The following is a 13,954-nucleotide window of genomic DNA, read 5'->3' on the forward strand; positions in this document are numbered from 1 at the left end:
CTAGCTGCATCAAAAACATTTCACTGGCAGGAGGAGGAGGAGGAGTTGAAACCATCCTGAATATAAAAATAATTACATCTGTAAAAGATCTGAAAATAAAAATAAAATGGGGTTTTTAACGCAGACTGAAAATCAGAAACACACATCACGATCCACAATGGATGATCTTAATTAAATGCATTCAGCAGGTTTGTTCCCTTGTGGTTCCTTACTCTTAATATAGCCAAAACCTGTGCATAGAATTACAAAAAGCAGTGCTTTCAAAACAACCTAAGATGTTTTCTTAAATGTGAATAAGAGACTGAAGAATAAGATGATAAAAAAAAACTTTGGAGTTACCTGTGTTATTGTTTTACCAGTAATGCACAACACAAACCTTTGTTTCAAGCTCTTACATATGTAAATGAAAAAAAAAGTCCAGTTACCCTACAATATTACAGATATTTGCAATATTTTACCACATACTCTTTGAAAATCAGGTCACTCCCTACTCACTGAGGGATTCACAGTAACAAAAATTGTATAATTGTATTGGATTTACATGCTAATGAAGCACAGGGGTCCTCTCAAATTTCTGACTCATCATCAATGTACTGCATAGATGGCAGATTAACTTTGGGTTCACTGTTCTCATATGTATCAATGAATGCCTCCCTGTCAGCAGTGTGGTTGTTTTTACTGCTGCTGTTCCGCGCTACGGACATCAGGGGCTTGTTCTCCGCCTGCGCAGGCCTTTGTGCATCTTGTTGAGTCATTTCAGGGTTGGAAGCCTCCTGGTCATAAGCCTGCTGGGGTTGTTCACCATTCTTTTTCATGCATTTCCAGGGAAGAGGTAGGTGACCTTTGTAAAAGTTCCAGGCCAAAAGGACAACAAGAGAAATGACAAGAAGGGCAACAACAACTTTCAGACCAGCAACAGAAGGGACATCAGTCTGGGCCTGGGGAAGCAATATGTTAACAGAAGGGTCTGCTTTGACCTGGTACTCAGCCACAGTGGTTGTATACTTCTTAGCTTTGGAGCTCTCCGCAGACGAGCAGCGGTAATGGCCGGCATCATTAACTGAAGCATTGAGAATGAGCAGTCCATCTCGTAGCTGCTGCAAAGTAGGTGAAAATGTGATGGGGAGGTTGTTATGCTCCCAGCTGATTTGTGCAAGGTTTGAGGGCGAATGGCAACTAAGTTTCAGGTTACCACCTGGCCGGATGTTCCGAATCACAGGCTTGATCGGGTCTGAAATCAAAACAGGGGCCACATATGAATATTCATTTTTTTTGTTTTTGTTTAGTAACAAAATGACCACATCCTGATAATGCACCAGAGGCAGAAATGTTACACCTACTTACCAGGAGGAGGACAAAGAGAGGGATCTCCTTCTTTCACACTTTGAAGTATAGTTCTATGAATGATCCAAAAACAAACACAACTTTAGTTTGAATCAAAGTTATCAGGCTGTTGTCTTTGACCAGTTGCCTACCCTTGTGAACTTGAAAGAAAAACACATTTCCCCTCAGCAATGTCCCAGCCACAGTATGGATCTCTGGCTAGAACACAATCCGTGCAGGACAAGGACCTCTCACAGGTGGCAAGTGGTATCTGTGCTACTCCAAAGTTTGAACCCGCATAAAGCTGACCCTGTGAACAGAGGAACACACAGAGATTGAAGGGAGTACAAAGTAAAAAAAAAAAAAAATTTGGGCCACGTCGTTGAAATTTACCGTGACATTGGAAAACTGAAGACTCTTGATGGGCTCTGGAGGTTTGAAGAGTTCTACTTCCTCTATGATAAACATCTCTCCACCATAGTTCACGGCTCTGAGCAGAGTCCCTTTCTCTGAATAAAAATACACGATATTTGCATGTTGTCAATTAAAACCTAATGCTAAAGACAAATAAAATGCATGCAGGCACAGGAAGTGCTGTATAACTTTTAACCCTGACATACCTGTGCCTATGAACATGACGCGGTACATTTCTCTGTCTGCAGCTTGCACTTGGTTTACCATGATGCGTGTGAATGCAGCCCCCTTTCGCATCAATACAGGCTTCCCATCTATTGGTTGAATAGGCTGGTCCATTAGGGGCCTATCTTTGACAAATTGAAGGGTCCGGTCTGGGAGGTCCAGAGTCTGCATGCCACTTTTACGGTCCTCATTGTTTATACACTACAGGAGTAAAGGAAAAGCGAGTGAAACTGAGTGAAGGTTACAAAGGAATGGACTTCCTGTTGAAACCACTCGTAAAAAACAGTCATGTCGAGATGCTACTCTGATCCCAATGCACAGACTCACAGCTCCAGGCCGAGGCTCAGGAACCTCTCCGCTATACATCACCCACTTAACAAAAGAGGTTTCTACGGTGACTGGGCTCTTGTACTTCCCCTCTGAAAACACTCTGCTGATGTCAGACACGCGGTACGCACATACTGCAGACAGGTCAGATGTATCCCTGGAACACACACACACACACAGAGGAAATCTTAAACAATGTATATGCCAAAGCATCTAAATGTAATAAAACTCTTCTCTTCTAACACAAACATGTTTGTTGGGCCAAACATACGACTGCGGGGTGAAGATGGCATAGAAAATGCACTTCTCCCAGTGCTGCATAGGGTCACACCAACGATATGCATCTTGAATAACGTATGGCAGCTGGGAATCCAGCACCGGGCAATCCATTCTGGTCTTCAGGAAGGACGTCCACTTCTTTTGCAAGGTCCTAAGACCTCCAACATCCCCCTATGGGCACAGTAAGACTCTATAATACCACAATGACAAATGGAAAAACCTTGACAGACGGGATGCATAATCAAGCAACGGAAAAGGGTGGAAGTGCTGTTTATGTGTTTGGTCATTACAACGGCGTGCACTGTTTATACTTTGTTACCTTGCAGACACGGGCCACACGGGAGACCACCACCTTGTTGAAGCAGTCACACTCCACAGCAGTCTCACTGAAGAAGAGGTATACCTTGTCGTCATCTCCCACTTCACTCTCTGGCATCTGAGCCATGGAAACAAAGTTGGGCTCTGGTACACAAAAGTAAGAAAGAGGGGGGGGGGGGACTGACTCAGCTACTAAACAGGGACAATAAAACTTTTGCATAAATTTAACACCTTTTAAAAAAAAAAATCAATCACCTCTTACCATTAAGCCAGGAGGTTTTAAACTCGGTACGTATGGGCCCTAGAGAGGTGCTTACAGACGCAGGGGGGCTGCGTGTTAGGATGGGTTCAGAGCCGAGAAAGTTCATTGAAGTGGCTGAGTAGAGTTCATCATCTGGCAAGATGAGATTAACAAGAAAATATTAGTGCTGTCTTCATTTTTCTCCCGCGGCTTCTTTTATGCTGCACAACTGCAACTCACCAACCATAATGGAGGCATATCTCTGAAAAGGATCAAATGGACACTTTCCTTTGCCATCCTCTGCAGTCTGCTCAAAAATCAGCTTTTCATCTGTATAGGACTGCCACAACCAACACTTTTAATTTCTGGCATTTTTCAGCATGATGCTGTTAAGGGTGTCATTACAGGTGCAAGAAAATGTGTTTTTAATTGGCCTCACCAGGTAGTCACATTCTGGATCAAAAGCATTAGTTCCACATACAAAAATCTTGCTATTCTTCATGGTATGCAGGGTTCTGATATAGTTCTTGCACTCTGTCTGTAAAATGCATAAAAACAATGATTGTGCTGCAGTCAATTTAGGACAGGAAAAAAAGTGTAAGCTATGGCTAAACAAACCAACCTCTGCATCCTTGCCTTTGTTTTTACATTCATTCACTTGCTGCTCCGTCACTTCCCATCTAACCTAAAAGGGAGAACAAACAATTTCTGGTTCAAAACGAGATTTTTCACTTAGCAATTTTTCAACTGCAGATATTAATACAACCAACTTTTCATTTGCATGTTGTTTTAGTTTGTTTGAAAACTAAAATTGTAGAGAGGAAAAATGCAGATGAATCCTTTAAGAAACAGCAGATTTGAAGTCAGCTGACATGTTAGACATGTGGGTAAAACAACGTTGCAAAACTGAACTAAAGGTGTAACAGTTTTAAGATTATTTGGCTTTGTGGCGTATGAATCACTGCAAATTTGATTTAAGCAAACAACCATCTTGCAAGGCTGCTTCTCTGCCTGCTTTATTTGTATTCCTGCATTAATCTTCTAATACTGATAAACAATATCTGGACTGTTTCTTATTTCAATTGATATGGTGTTGTGTGATCCGGGATTCATTTAAAAGAAAATGAGGAAACAGTTATCCACTTTGAAACTCATCTTCTGTGTAAGCAGTATTATTACACAAAATAAAATGTGAATAAAGTGAAACATTATCAAAGCTTGTGACATTATTATCTGACATTTCAGGTTATTGTCACTGAATGTAATCAATTCTTTTAGACTGTGTAATGGTTCTTTGCTCCCTAGGGACAAGCATTTCAGGCAGCGTTTCTTCCAAAACAGAGCAAGGCTGGATCATATTAATGCTGTGAGGCTTCATTCTTGGCAAAAGGCGGTAATGATGCAGTTTTTTTTTGTGTGGCTCTAACTGCTTTGTTAACAATGGTGTACTTACTGATGAACGTTTTTTGGAGATGTTACTAATATCAAGGGCAAACACTGCCTCCCTGGCACCCAGAACCAACACACCCAGGTCTTCTCTCAACAGCATGGTGGAGTAGTTGAACACACCCTCTTCTCGAAACAGAACAGCGTTGTCGCCTAGAGACAGTATATGCAAGCTTAACTTAGTAACAAGCTGTTGCTAAACCCTGTTTCCCAACGCACCGCTGCAAACTAACATCACATAAGCCAGGTTACTAAAGAAAATGAACACTCACTATGATACGGCACATTTCTACGTGGGACACAGTTTGGTGGTGCTTCTTCTTCGAGGATTACAGCCAAGGGCAGCAGCCAAAAGACACTTAGGGAGAGCAGCGAATGCATGGCTCCTTTGTTCAATCAAAGAGGAATTTAGGCTTTATTGTTTCCCAAACAGTCAGTCATAGAGGGATAAAGACAGCAAGTGGCATCTATGACGTGATGAGTTCTGTTCTGTCTGTAGGGCACTGGCCCCTTTCCTGGCCCCGCTCAGCAGGCTGTTCATGGTGAGATGGATGGCACAAACTGAAGAAACAAAGCCAATGAGGGCTGAAAGACACAAAGTTGCATGGATATCACAATGAATTCCCCACAAGTGAGACCTGAAAGAGATTACTGTCTAATATGTACAGCGAATGTACACCATCATGACAGCAAAGAAAGGAGGAATATGAAGGGAAACATTTAACAAGGTGAAAATAACACACAACAAAAAAAAAAAAAAAGAAAGAAAAAAAAAAGCAGATTAATCACCAGAAAGAGCAGAGCAAGCCAAAGTCAGCGCAGCAGTAATTCTGTCAGTACCATAGTGATGTTAATGTAGGGCCGTGAAAGCATTCAGCAGGGTGCAGGGATGTCAACCTCAGCTCTCCTGCAGCACCAAACACTCACACAATGAGAGATTTACAGACTGAGCTGAATTCTGCTGTAGATGACACAAGTGCTCTTGCACCAACTTTGTTGCAAAAAGCTGGTGCACAAGAAATACACAGCTTTCTAAATAAAATCATAACCACACACCTGCCTGAGGCGCAACACAGTTTTACGACCTCCTTGCTCACACAGCTGTTTTTCATACATTTTGTCCGGTAGCACCGCAATAACCTGCTCAATTGTTGAATATAGGTGTGTTTCATAGATAAGCCGTAGCATGTCAGAGAACTCAGGATGTTTCACATATTTGTCCACGGGGCCAAAGCTTGCTTCACTCAACACCAGCAGTTAGTACACGCCCACGGGCACGCGCGATCATACAGACAAGAACATAACAGCATTTATTTCTTACATAGCGAGAACGAGCCTTCACGAAAAGTGTGTCAAAGTTGGTCAAAAATCTGTAAATGCAGCCAGACATGAATTAAGATTAAACTATGAGGTTATTTTAGTCCACTTGCTGGACACGAAGCATTAAATTAAAGCATAAAAGCTGATAGCAAAGTGCAGGAACGTAGGAGTTAGCTCGCCATTAACTTACCTGCGCACCGACACGCCCAAGACTCCAGGGGCGTCTATTCATACAAAGATTTTCAGCACCTGCTTGAGCACATATTTAACGATATTTTTATCCAAGGTAACAGAGAGCTTGTCAGCTCAGTAAGAGACATTTGTTAAAGTGAGACAAACCGCACAAAGACGCGGCTAACGTTCAGAGTATCACGGATGTGTGGGACGTTAAAACCACTTTAATTTCCTTTGAGGTCACGAGGCTCAGCACTCACTCCTCAGAAAAGGTGCAGCTTTGTCTTAAAAACCACACAATAAAAAAAGAAACCAAAGAAAAAGCAGCAGTCCTCAGTTAATGTCAGCGCTCCGGTCCCGCGGGGGAGAGGATGGCTGGGGACTTCTGCTCCTCCGGCTGGTCGCGCAGGTTCCTTTTTGTTGTGTCCTCTTCTTCAAACTGCCTCTTATGGCGAAGGAAAGCGCCGACCTCCGATCTCTTCAAGTTGTCATTGTTCACTTGCAGGATTGTTATCAGATAATGGAGAGCACGGCTGATTCGTCGATGCAAAAGAAAATAATAATAGCTGGAGGGTTCAGCCTGGGCGATATGCCCCAACAGGACTGATGAACAAACCTTTTCCAGAAGTGTGTTTGTGTGTGTGCGTGTGTGTCACTTCTCGGCTAGAAGCGGAGTTGTGTTATGATGTCGATCACCATGTATGGAAGTTCACCCTGCAGGGAAATACACGTCTCTGAATTAATGCTAATAAATGCTTTGTTAGAGTACTGACATCTAACCTCATGTAAAATATGAGTTCATAAATGAAGGCAAACTTAGCGAGAAGATCATACTGTACCTTCAGGAGAAATACATTTGTAAAAAGAAATAGCTAATTCTTTTCCAAAAAAAAGAAAGAAATGAATAATATTGGAAAATAGTACTAATGCAACGTTTTTGATGTTGTTTTTGGGTTATTTTTAGGCTTATTTCCAATTTGTTGCATGTAATATGTTGAGCTAGGGCAACAGAATACATGAAAATGTGTGTAATTCTTAATAAAACAGTAGGAAAGTAACACGATTGGATCAAATTAAACAAAAGTATGGGGTGCATAATATACTCATTATAATTTCTCTCAGTGTAAAATGAAAAGATTGTGGGATTTCATTATATGTAGTGATAAAATGTGTTAAAAAAATATTCAAAGAATCCCAGAAAATGACATGACATGTGGCTGAGAACATGTTGTTTCAAGCTTTCAAACACCCCTGAATTAAATGAAATCAAATGAAAATATAATGGAAAATTACTTTATTTATGCCAGAGGGAAATTTAAATGTAATAGTTTTTTTTTTTAGTTTTTTTTTTTTTTTAAAACAGATTAGATTAGATGTAAACACCAGACATGTTCACTCTGCTATGTAGTTTATGTTCTCAGTGTTTGTGAAGCACTTTGTGATTTTTATTTTGAATGGTGCTATACAAATATTTCTTTATTTATGCACCTACTTACTGTTATAAACCCACAGTTCAAAGCCAACATATATTGTAGTAAGAAATAAATTGCACAACTGTGACATTAACATTAATGTGGATTATTTGTGCAGGTTTTGGGGCAACATATCCATTCATCATGCATGTTCAAGGAAAGTGTATTGTTTTTGCAATATTAGAAGACATTACACTTTGAAAATGGCAACAGTTGAATTTCCCAGCTCGCATCACTGGGAACCATTGTTTTGTAATAAAATACGATATGGGTACGGAACTTAAGATGACCTTATAAAAGGTAAACATGTATATATGTCAGCATTTCAAATGTCTGCACGGTTTTTAAAACTATTTGGAAATAACTGTATTCAGTTTTTATTTAGCTTGTATGCAGCATGGCAACTTATTTTAGAGTGGGGTTGGCTTGTAAAGCAGATTTAAGGTTTTTAAAGAAAATATCACATTCTTTGTTTTAGATTATTATAATTAGAGATGTATTATCAGTATGTTGAAAAAAAAACCTATTTTTTAATGTAGATAAACATTTAATTTCTAATAAAATAATATTTGCTATGTTGATTGTGTGACTATAGACAGATTATTAAGACACAAAAATACAAAATTAAACCACCATATTTGAACTATTTGCAGTAAAATCTTTAAATAGGGCCTCATTGTCCAAGTGACACAGAAGCCAAGTCATCAGTGATTTACCAGGTTCACAATAAGGCTGGAAAGGTTCATGCAAAACAATTTAATGCCCTTAATATCTATAAAACACTGTTCTTTCATGGTGATCAAGGAAACACAGCACATCATACAAACATTGAAAAAAAAGTTCATTATAAGGAAACACTGATGAGATGTTTGTTCACAGTTTGACATGATTCTGACAGGAGAGTCCCAAAAAACTAAATTTCAGATATGATAGTAACACTAGCTGTCTAAAGCACCTTCAGAAATCACTTAATAAAGGCTTAGTATTGTAATTAAATCAAAGGTCAGGATCCCACTGCAAAACAAACACAGTTTGCTTATTAAGTTTCTTTTAGGATTCTACTAGAGGGGCACCTTCGATACCTAAAGGTGATTTTTCTAGAGGAGAAATACAAATCACCTGGATCTTGCAGGCAGGTCTGAGTATTGGTAAGTAGTAGCACCACATTATATAACATATACAGTAGCAGAGCGCAAGGAAACACTTAAAAATATGCACCAACAGTACATTTACAGTTGAGTGGTAAATGAGCAACAGCACTGTCAGTAAATAAACAATACAATAACAGTTGCTTATCAATCACAGATGGTTGTCAGAGCAGCAGGCAAAGATTGTGCAGGTTTCAGTTTCTCAGGTTTTTCTTGCTTTTTCAGTCATGTAATAGGTAGTGGGATGCTTGAGCAGAATGTCTGAGCTGAATCCAGAGCTTGCCTTGATTATTTAACTTTGAGAGCAGATAAAGCGTCTCAGATGAGAATGTGTCACTCTAGTGTTGATCTTGGAAGTCTGTGGTTTGCTTGTTCCAGTGTTGATGTATAAATATCAGCAGTTCACCATCCAGAAAGGTTCTCAGTCAGGAAAATACTGGGCTCAGCTGGTGGTCTGTCAGGTGCCTGTGCTTCTCAGAAAGGTTTGACTGCATGTCATTGTCATTTCAAGTTTTTGTTGACTGGATTTTGTTGTGGCACTATGTTTGTTCAGAGGCAGCTTGTAAACAACTTTACGCAAGTGGGCAAAGCACAAGTGGGTCTTTAAACACACAGGACAGGCACCATTTTATGAAATTGCATGAACCAAATTTGGATGAGGTAACTTGATCTTCAGGATATAATTATTGTCCTTTCATTCACATCATGTTCACAACTATATACTGAAACAAAACAAACAAACAAATAAATAAAACTAAACAAAACAAACAACCAAATAAAACAAAAGAAAATCAGAACGTGTCTTAATTCATTAAGAGAAAGTGGTGGTTTTGTAGTTGCTTGTCTTCCACCTACAAGGCACAGGATGGGAACATACTGAAGCTGCTGTGAGTAAAGGTTTGGCACTGGAGATTAGGGATGTTGTGATTGAAGGTCTCAAAATCACTCCTGGCTGGCTCGCCTCTTCTCTAGCGTCATTTTTAGCTCCTCGTTGAGTGCTGTGAAGAGAGCAGAGACACTTTAAGCTAAAATATCTGGGGATTTTAGAAATTATGCTTGTATGTTATCTTACTCACTTTGCGTGAGAGGTGAAGGGGAGAGGATGAGTCTTCTCATCGGGTTAGTGGGCGAAGCCGGTACTGGTGAAGTCAGGATACGACGGTCTGGTGCAGGGGACCTGGAGAGGGGGCTGGTGCACCATCGATCTGCACAAAAATAGGGCAAATGGTTAATCCTGCTGTCTGTATTTATTTGTGTGGTTTATGTGACTGACAAAAACCTTGTTTTGGAGGCAGGGCAGGGGCCTTGGGCAGGGGGCTGGATGGGGCGGTGTGGAGGATCCTCTCTCCATTTTCATCATTAGCAGAAACATATGCTGGTAACACAGAGAAATTATAAATGGTCAACTTCACAACAAACAAACAAAAACAACAAAAATAAAATGTGTATTTTTGTGTTTCCTCACTGATATTTTCTTCATAAGGCTCCTCCAATAAGAAAGGCTGCAGAGTGCCTGCTGTCTTCTCCACCAATGCATCAATAACATCATGCAGTGTAGCACAGGGAATCTGTAAATACAAAACTTAAGAGGTCTAAATTTGATATTTTAATGCATCTGTGTGTTCAAATTTTATTTTATTACTATACATACAAAATTAATGTTTTACGTTATTTCCTTTGCTTTCTTGGGTTTTTTTTTCCAGGAAAGTTGCAAGAATTATAACTAAATATATATATATATATATATATATCTTTATGGGGTGCCCAGCTCTGGTCCTCGAGGGCCACAATGCTGCAAGTTTTCCATGTATCCCTGCTCCAACACACCTGGCTCAAGCTAATCACTCATTGTGCAGAACCTCCTTGGCTGTTGGATCCGTTTAAGGGAAGCCAGGTGTGAAGAGGTTTGGGGAAACACTTTTAAAACTACTATCCATACTGTCCTGTTTCATACTGCAAAAACAAGCACTAAGAATAATCCATGATACTGGTTACAGAGATAATTGCAAAGTAAAAAGGAAAATATCTAGAGACTCAATGATCAGGTTAACTTTCAAACAGTACAAATCACATATATAGCAAACCATAACCTGCATCCTAATAATATTCAAAAATGTTTTGGTTTTTTTCTCATAGAGATGGCAGGTGTAACCAAAGAAAAAAAACTCTATTTAAAATAGCTGTGTGCTCGCACAACATAAAAAACTTTGTGTGTTTCTATATATTGAGTGATGTTTTGGAGAGAATTTAGTACTTAAACAATGTCCAAGCATGGGTTTCACATTGAACAGGGTAGAAGAAGGGGCGGTGACAGTTTTTGGGAGGTTTACACTTATTGCTATTTAGGTTTTCGTTTTAAGTTTGTTTTTTTTCCCTGATGGTTAGCTGTAACTGTAAACATGATAAAGTATGAAAGGAATTAATATATCAGGTAATTTGGCTGTTAAATGGAAAAATGGGTGTGATAAGCTCATTCATATTCCTACTACTTTTCAAATTAGTTGGATAGCAATGTACTATGTAATTTAATGTAATATGCTACATGTTTGAAATAAACTAAATAGATTAATTTGTTCATTCATTTATTATATAAGACAGTTATATTAACACTACTAGCCTGTCAGCATTTAATTACCAAACCATAGCCCCTTGTTATTACATCATAACTATTTCAGTTTCTAGGAATGGCATTTTCAATCTTTATGAAAGTAACTTAAAAAATGGTGTTGTTTATCAATTACTTGGAAAACAAAAATATTTTAATGATATTTAATGTTGTACCAGGAGAGAAAAGTTTGGATCTGTTGATCTTTATAATAGACTTCTGGTACAGAAGTAATTTTTTTCTTTTTCAAATTCATATTACGAAACAAACAAACAAACAAACAAACAAATAAATAAATGAATCAATAAATAATAATAAAAATTAGAGTAGGCTTACAGGATTTTCCACATCAATGACATAACCACCTTGGTCCCTCTGAGTTACTCTGTAATGTCTGAACACTGAACTGGAACCAAAAGGAGAAACAGAGCATTGTAAGTGGATGTAACATCAAGGATTTTTGCTACTGCAGTGTGCAGATTATATCCAGCAGGTGTTTACCCATTGAGGTCTTGTCGAGTGGTGACAGCCAGTGAGCATCCGTCTCTGCCTGGACGGAGCAACATGTTGCCACAGTCTGGGTGTCTCTCTAAAAGGACTTCAGCTTCTGTTCGGGACACCGGACGAAAACACCTGCAGATCAAATGCAAGTTATTACTGCAGTGATGCAGACACAATAAGTGTTACACAGCATCTTTTCAATGCAAGGCAGAGGACAACTCACGGTGGGATCTCTCCCACTAGAGGAACAGAAAGAGGTGAAGGAGGAGCTCGTGCGGGGTTGCGAGTTCTCCGTCTGGACCTTTCTTTGTCCACCACCTCCTTTAGCATTTGTAGCTGCCCTGGTAGCAGTGTGAGACACGTTGGCACATTCAGCTATGAATGGAAATGAGAAGATTTGTAAAAAGCACAAAAAAAGAAAGAAAAAACAAAAACCTCCAGAAAGACAGGGAGAAGGATGCAGCTTTATCTAGTGTACTAAATATGGTACTTACATCTGTGACAGAGTAGAGGAAACCTTTCCACAGCTCCCGTGATTCTAAGTTTGGTGCCTTGAAGAGACAATAACACTTAACTCTTGTAAAGATGTAATGACTTCTCTAGATTTGCATTCCATTGTGTGAACTGAGTGGCATACTGTGAGTTTGGTCTCCCCATCCTTCATGCGGAGGATGAGTCTGGCTGCCTCAAGGTTTCTGTCCCGACTGCAGTCATCTTTCAGGGACACAAACCCACTGAGGTCCAGTTTCTCCACGTACTATTGTACACACACAAATATGGATTGTCAGCATGTGAAGATGTACAAGACAAAAGCAAGCCAGTGCGTGACCTGAAACTTACATGGGTGTCCTTGGCATTATTGAAGAAATATAAAGAATTCCCACAAAGACAGGTCCACAGCCGCCTGGATGCCTGCCACATACAGATGGAGGACATGCATAAATTTGAGAATAAGGAGAATAAGCTGCTGATTTTACAACAGGGCTGTTATTTATTTTTTTTGCACAGCTGTGTAATGGATAGTTCCATTTCTATCACACCCACATTTCCTGTCCCAAGAGATGGATAGTGAGTGAGGCTCAGCTGGTGTCAGTCTAAGAGCATGGAGAACTGCAATATCCTGCACCAGAGCTGTTTACATTACATGTCTGAATTGCATTAAAATGAGCCTAATGACTGATCGGTGAGCCCGAGGGAAAAAGTGTCCCAGTCTTCATAACCTCTCCAAAAGGTACAATAACCTCCATCTTAAATTCATGTCTAACTCCCCTTAACTCTATACATATATATATATATATATATATATATATATATATATATATATATATATATATATATATATATATATATATATATATATACACATATTTGTCATATTGACAGTACACTTCAGGGATCCAGCTATAAGAATATGTTTTTAAAAAAGAATCGGAGTCAACATTATGTCATGTTTAATGGAAACGTTTGACAAGCTCTGTGATATGCACATGATGCAGTTGTTATTGAGACAACCACTGATAGCCCATCATATGCAATATTTTGACTCAGTCAGGATTCCTCGCTTCATTCGCGACGTTTTGATCATTAATTTTTTTTTTTTTTTTTTAAAATCCAGCATGCTTTGCGTTTCATACTCCTAAACGGTTTCTTAAATTAAATGTCCCCAGCAGCACCAGCATTGAATGTCGCCTCGCCCATTCCTGCAAAATAAGGAAGTTGACAGTTTTCTGGGAATGGTGGATCAGCCGGTGTACGGCTCGCTTATCGCCAATGCGCACCGACATGACAATGGTTTAGGAACCTACCTTTTCTTTCGGTCCTCGTTTCTCTAGGTACCCCTCGTAGTAACAAGGCGGGAGTTGCGCCCGGGGTCCCCCCAGACCGGAGCGCTGCCTGACGGGTGCAGCCGCCATGAGTGTCGCTGGCTGGGCACCGACTGAGGACAAAGGGGGCGCTGGGTAATTCGGGGACTGACACGCCTTCCCCGATGTGGCAGTAATCCCACAGCTGGCTGGTGCAGCCTGCTGTGATCGGGGGGGGGGATCATGCAGATGGGTGGCAGACCAGATTAAATAAAAAGTCTGACGGCTGGGGGGGATGAAGTCTTAAGTATAGAGATGTTTACCAGGCAGATGCCAATGTATGGACTTAGATAAGACCC

General features: G+C 39.9%; 2 protein-coding genes across 2 annotated transcripts; both read right to left on the reverse strand.

Annotated features, from left to right (window-relative positions):
- Window positions 1-566: 566 nt before the first annotated feature.
- sema4e (semaphorin 4e) lies at window positions 567-4,954 on the reverse strand (the record flags this gene model as incomplete). The annotated part of the gene is made up of 14 exons (XM_079243827.1): window positions 567-1,231; window positions 1,345-1,397; window positions 1,476-1,633; window positions 1,717-1,832; window positions 1,944-2,163; window positions 2,290-2,446; window positions 2,561-2,739; window positions 2,888-3,030; window positions 3,149-3,280; window positions 3,368-3,467; window positions 3,567-3,665; window positions 3,750-3,812; window positions 4,581-4,726; window positions 4,846-4,954. 14 exons carry the CDS (start codon window positions 4,952-4,954, stop codon window positions 567-569), a joined length of 2,340 nt encoding a protein of 779 aa, XP_079099953.1.
- Window positions 4,955-9,629: 4,675 nt separating this feature from the next.
- Window positions 9,630-13,716, reverse strand: stap2a (signal transducing adaptor family member 2a; the record flags this gene model as incomplete). Its single annotated transcript, XM_079243143.1, has 11 exons — window positions 13,599-13,716; window positions 12,634-12,705; window positions 12,431-12,550; window positions 12,288-12,344; window positions 12,017-12,168; window positions 11,794-11,925; window positions 11,629-11,698; window positions 10,153-10,255; window positions 9,967-10,062; window positions 9,764-9,892; window positions 9,630-9,685 (listed from the first exon to the last, which is right to left on the reverse strand). The coding sequence occupies exons 1-11, from the start codon at window positions 13,704-13,706 to the stop codon at window positions 9,630-9,632; spliced, it is 1,095 nt and encodes a 364-aa protein (XP_079099269.1). The 5' UTR covers window positions 13,707-13,716.
- Between the last annotated feature and the right edge of the window lie 238 nt (window positions 13,717-13,954).

Source organism: Telmatherina bonti (assembly GCF_933228915.1).
Source record: "Telmatherina bonti genome assembly, chromosome: 7".
NCBI classification, from domain to species: Eukaryota; Metazoa; Chordata; class Actinopteri; order Atheriniformes; family Telmatherinidae; genus Telmatherina; species Telmatherina bonti.